The sequence below is a fragment of the Bidens hawaiensis genome, unplaced genomic scaffold, assembly GCF_021521415.1.
Source record: "Bidens hawaiensis isolate Kalapana, Puna unplaced genomic scaffold, B.hawaiensis_p1.1 tig00045921_1, whole genome shotgun sequence".
Classification (NCBI taxonomy): Eukaryota; Viridiplantae; Streptophyta; class Magnoliopsida; order Asterales; family Asteraceae; genus Bidens; species Bidens hawaiensis.
The window spans coordinates 5,616-11,277 of record NW_027498162.1 but is presented as its reverse complement, the minus strand read 5'-3'; the positions used below and the strand labels follow the sequence as shown (position 1 = coordinate 11,277).

At 36.4% G+C, this 5,662-nt stretch overlaps 1 protein-coding gene across 1 annotated transcript; it reads left to right on the top strand.

The window, feature by feature from the left end:
* Positions 1–4,770, top strand: LOC143595959 (RAF-like serine/threonine-protein kinase 20). The gene is made up of 8 exons (XM_077074845.1): positions 1–2,305; positions 2,387–2,473; positions 2,578–2,730; positions 2,819–2,982; positions 3,065–3,212; positions 3,992–4,114; positions 4,212–4,299; positions 4,377–4,770. The coding sequence occupies exons 1-8, from the start codon at positions 257–259 to the stop codon at positions 4,565–4,567; spliced, it is 3,003 nt and encodes a 1,000-aa protein (XP_076930960.1). The 5' UTR covers positions 1–256; the 3' UTR covers positions 4,568–4,770.
* Positions 4,771–5,662: the final 892 nt, after the last annotated feature.

Here is a 5,662-nt window from a genome sequence, read left to right as displayed (position 1 = left end):
ATCTGCAATTCTTAAGTTATGCTGTCTATTGTGTTTGTATAGATTCTGCAATACGATTTAGAGGAAGATCAAGTTCAGGATAATTTGTGGCTGCATTAACTTATTGGGAGCAAAATTGGTCTGTTCACTTGTTACGTATTCAGTGTGAAGAAGTTAGCATTGAATACATTCACGGTGATTGAAGATCTGCATAAACACAGTTTTTCAGTGAAAATTGTTTATTTGAATTGATGCAATTAGATTTGATGCTGCAGCAATGACCAGTGAGCTTGAGCAAGATTCAAGTTCTTCAACTGTAAAAGAAAGGTTAGTAGGCAAGAGTTCAAATAACAATATATCTTTAAGAACCGGTGAAGAGTTTTCCCTTGAGTTTCTTCAGGATCGTGGTACAAGAAGGATTCCTAATGGTGAGATGAATCTGAACCACGGGCCTATAGCTGGATCAAGAAGTGATGTCAATGGGCTTCTTGGTTATAATGAAATTAGTGGTATGATTGGATTGCAAAGACGGGATTTTGTAAGTAATTCGAATACACCTGATATTATTTCTATGGTTAGTGCACCAGTCATTGGTTCAGTTCCATCTTTGCCTCACCGAGCTTCAAATGATTCTCAAAGAGATAAGATAAAGTTTCTTTGCAGTTCTGGTGGTAAAATTTTGCCTAGACCTGGTGATGGGAAACTGAGATATGTGGGAGGTGAGACACATATCTTTTCATTACAGAAAAACATGTCGTTCAATGAATTTGTGAAGCGAGCAAGTGAATATTGCAGTCAGCCTCACACGATCAAGTACCAGCTTCCTGGAGAAGATCTTGATGCTCTTATATCTGTGGCATCTAATGAGGATTTTCAGAATATGATTGAAGAATATAATGGGCTTGGAAGTCGTGATGGCTCTTCACGACTTAGAATCTTTTTGATTCCTTTGACCGAGTTAGAAAATGCAATTTCCATTGAAGCTGATGCTAATCTCCAGAACAATCCAGATTACCAATATGTAGCTGCTGTTAATGGGATAGTTGATGATATATTGACAAGAAACAATGATAAACCGTTTTCTACAGATGAAGTGAGTCAGTTAAAATCTAGTTTTGACCAAAATCCAAGCTTGCCCATAAAGCATTCGCCTTTTAATCCTTTCGATTATGATGCTGGTCTAAATGACACGAATGCCACTCCATCTGTTCTTGTTTCACCTGTTCTAGTGCCACAAGATGATGCTATAAATGGTCATGCACAAGTGTACAATGACTCGCTATCTGATAGTATTGAGATCCCAATACTCAAGGGTCGTGCTTTTCATTCTGAAAACCGTATTTTACCTCCCGATCCAGTGAATATATCTGTGGGACCCGATGGGTCTCAATTGGGTATTCCACAATCATTTTCGGACCCACAACTTCAAGAACGTGGAGCAAACTCTGTATTTGGATCTCAAGATGGATCGAATTTTCCTTCTACAATGAACTTTGTACCTCCGCCACTACCTGCACAGCTTGCATCTTCTTTCTTGCAGGGGAAGTCGGTTGAACAATATGATAGTATTAATCCACAAGTCCCATTTGAGATGCCAAATGTGAATCCTTCTGTTGTGTACACTCAAACAGATTTTTTGCATCAAGATTTGAAAGAAGGTTCAAATAAGAGTGCTGAGTTGCGACATGATTATGATAGAAATGGGCCACCTTTTCTTCAATCTGGGAATTTTGTTAATAATTCAAGGGTCAATCATGAGCAGATACCTGTTCTTGTAACCGGCACACCAAACATTGCTCCTACATCAATTACAAATAACCCAAAGCCTATATCAAATGCAGCGATGCAGCCATTTTTAAGCAGTAACGTACAACAACCTGTTGAACATCAGCAGCAGGTTTATACCGGGCCTGATATCATGGGAATCACAAGTATGGCTCCCAGTCACAATAATAATATATCTGATGCTGACAGATCATTGAATGATCTTCTTTCTCACTTATCTGCTGGTTTAAGATCTGATATACCTGCTGTACAACTACCAGGTTCACATCAGAAGGAATTAAATAACCATAAGCCTATACAGAAAGCTGATGTTTCATTGGCGCAGATACCAACAACAGGTGCTGAAGTTAGGAGAGAAGTGAAATTCATTGATGAAAACTTCTATCACACCAAACAGAAGGTTGCTCACTTGGGCCATGAAGAGCATCATAGTATGGTACAAAAACAACTGGATACTGATGCTATAGGTGATGTCAGCAGTGAAGCTCTCTCCACAAGTTTAACAGAAGCTGTGCATGCTATCTCAGATTATAGTATTGTGGTATTGAATTTTGTTATGCTATGTTACTATATGTATATCTTACCTGTTGACTGAGAAGTAAGGCATTTCCCTGTTATGCAGGACGCTGCAACCGAAAATGAAGGTAAAGAAGGCCCGTTCAATAATGCATTAATAGCTGAAATGGAAGCTGATATGTATGGTCTCCAGGTACACATTACTATAACTGTTAACAGATAAGCCAATCTATCATTTTCTCATCAATTAGAGGTGGTTTGTTAAGTAACAAGAGCCATTAAATATCGTGTATGCAGATAATAAAGGATGCTGAACTTGAAGAGTTAAGAGAGTTGGGATCTGGGACATATGGAACTGTTTATCATGGCAGATGGCGCGGTTCAGATGTTGCCATTAAAAGGATTAAAAAAAGCTGCTTTTCTGGGAGATCATCAGAGCAAGAACGATTGGTGGGTCCTGTTCAAATGTTTTTGTAACTTTTCTTTTTGTTTTTTATAAATATTTGCAGTATTTCATCATTAACTTCCAACTATGCAGACTAATGACTTCTGGAGAGAGGCTCAAATCCTTTCAAAGCTGCATCATCCAAATGTGGTTGCTTTTTATGGGGTTGTACCAGATGGGACTGGCGGGACCCTAGCAACTGTTACTGAATTCATGACTCATGGCTCTCTTAGGAATGTTTTGATTAAAAAGGACAGGTGAATTTACTTTTCTGCTCTTGGTCATTATTTTGCTTTTTTTTGGATCTTAACTCTTACTGAAAATTCAATTTATGTGCAGATCACTTGATCGTCGTAGAAAGCTTATAATAGCCATGGATGCAGCCTTTGGAATGGAATATCTGCATTTAAAGAATATTGTTCATTTTGATCTAAAGTGTGATAACTTGCTTGTTAATATGCGGGACCCACAACGACCCATCTGCAAGGTAATTGGAAGTTAGGCTAATAAATAACGATCTTATTTTTTCAGAAAACTATTTATTAGAGGATGTTAGCAACTAACACTTATGACACATCAACAAATGTAATTAGTATAATACTTTTGATACTACAAAGTACAACCTATTATTTTAATGATAGAATAACAGGTTATAAAAGTTCATTTAATGAACTGGCTGTTATCAGATGCAAAATAAAAAAATATATATACCAGGTCAACCTGACCAGACCCGCCCATTTAAAAAACAGCTCATTTTGACAATTTACATAACTCACCCATTTAACCATCTCTTCTTTTGAGACATTTATTTTTTTGTTTTACACTTGTATGAGCCGAGCCCAAGCTCAACTAAGCTCGAGCTTGGCTTGTTTAACTTATGAGCTCGAGCTCGTCTCCTGAGTTATTTTTCAAGATTGAGCTCTGTTCGGACTTTGCCTGTTAATTATTTATTTGATAAATAATTAGTTAGTAATTATGTATTTTATTGTAACATAATATACACTATTTAGTTACTTTTATCATAATTTTATATATAATGATATTAATAAATATTACGTAAGTATATATGCTCGCAAGCCTACTTTGGCTCCATAAGTGAAGCTTTGGCTCAGAATCGTTAATTAAACAAGGTTATTTTTTGGCTTGGGCTTGTTTAAGCTTGGATCGATTCGACCTTTTAGCGAGCCAATCTCGAGTGGTTTGTCTTGTATGACATGTTTATAACTAAAAGTAGTTTTAATATTGTAACATCTATGATACTTGCAGGTTGGAGATTTTGGGCTGTCGAGGATCAAGCGAAACACTCTAGTTTCAGGTGGCGTTAGAGGGACCTTACCTTGGATGGCACCTGAACTGTTAAATAGTAGCACTACCAAAGTTTCTGAAAAGGTACAAATAATATCTTGTATCGTCATATGCCATAAAATACGAAAGCTAAATCGAGTTATTCGTTAAATAAAACAAACTTAATTTCGGTTATTGACAGGTTGATGTGTTCTCTTTCGGCATTACAATGTGGGAGATTCTAACCGGGGATGAACCTTATGCAAACATGCATTGTGGTGCAATCATTGGTAATCTGTTTTTCTGTATATTATTATGCGATAACTATTTCATGAAAATGTTTAATAATGTGAAATGACGATGACAGGAGGGATTGTGAAGGACACCCTTCGTCCTGCAATACCCGAAAAGTGTGATCCCGAGTGGAGGAAATTGATGGAGCAATGTTGGTCAGGGGACCCCACCGCACGACCGTCTTTTACTGAGATCACAAACAGGCTAAGGTCAATGTCCAAAGCACTTCAAGCAAACGGAAGCAAAAAAGGTCAACACACATAACTCTTAAGAAGTTTTGTTACTTTCATGTTTATATCGTGTGTAAGTGTCTGTCTTTTTGTTTTTTTTACATGTATGTTTTCATTTGTTCATTCTTTATACCGAAAAACGGTTTGTGTTTATAGGACATTAGCTTGAAAGGGTATTTATGTAATTTACGCCGAGCGTACACACAATAATAGATATCTTGTTTGCGTTTGTGTATTTTAATGAAATCTGAATGAGGTGAAACCGCGAAATTCAACCTGTATGGTTTAGGAAAATAAATCAAACTTTGACGGGATGGGAGGCGGGGTTAAGCGGGACCAGCAGGAGCATTAAGTCACCCCCTTGGTACCGTGATTACTTCCCGAGTCCTTAGATGTGCAACGTCATATGACCGTTTTGGTTGATCAACTGTGAGAATTAAAAATAACAATTATTAGAAATGAACCCCAATCTTCTATGCTCTATGTATACCAACACAAAATCTCCTTTTCTCCCAGCAATCTCAAGTCGTTCTCTGTTAAATTTCAACCCACATTTTAGAGTTTAGACTCCTTTCAAATTCTATCATCTATTTCATCAAGTTAAAGACAGTTTATGGTCTAGTGATACGATGTTCGTTTTGTAAAAAAACCTCGTGTAGCAAAAAACCCACAATAAAATAAAGTGAACTTGGTATATTCCATGTTTTATCAAAAGACAAGATATGGGAGAAGATAAAAGAGTAAGCATTTGATTAGGTGTTTGCCCCAAATCTGGAGTTATATTCTTTGCTAATGCAGTAATGCTTTTGCTTGATCTCGTTTTCAACTTCAACTTCATTTTAACTAAATATATATATATCAATGGTCAAAACATTACAAGACAATGCATACTTTAATTATTACTCATAACTTGACAATAATTACCCACTACGCGATATAATCTATTAATTAAACTATATAAATATTATTGTAATATGTTTGTGATTGATACGTGAGAAAAAAAATAATAAGAGTGAACTATACTTTTCGTCTATGTGTTTTGTCTAAATCTGTGGTTTTAGTCCAATAATTTTAAATTGACGACTTTCGTTCATGTTGTTTCATTTTACTTGCAATTAAACCCGACACC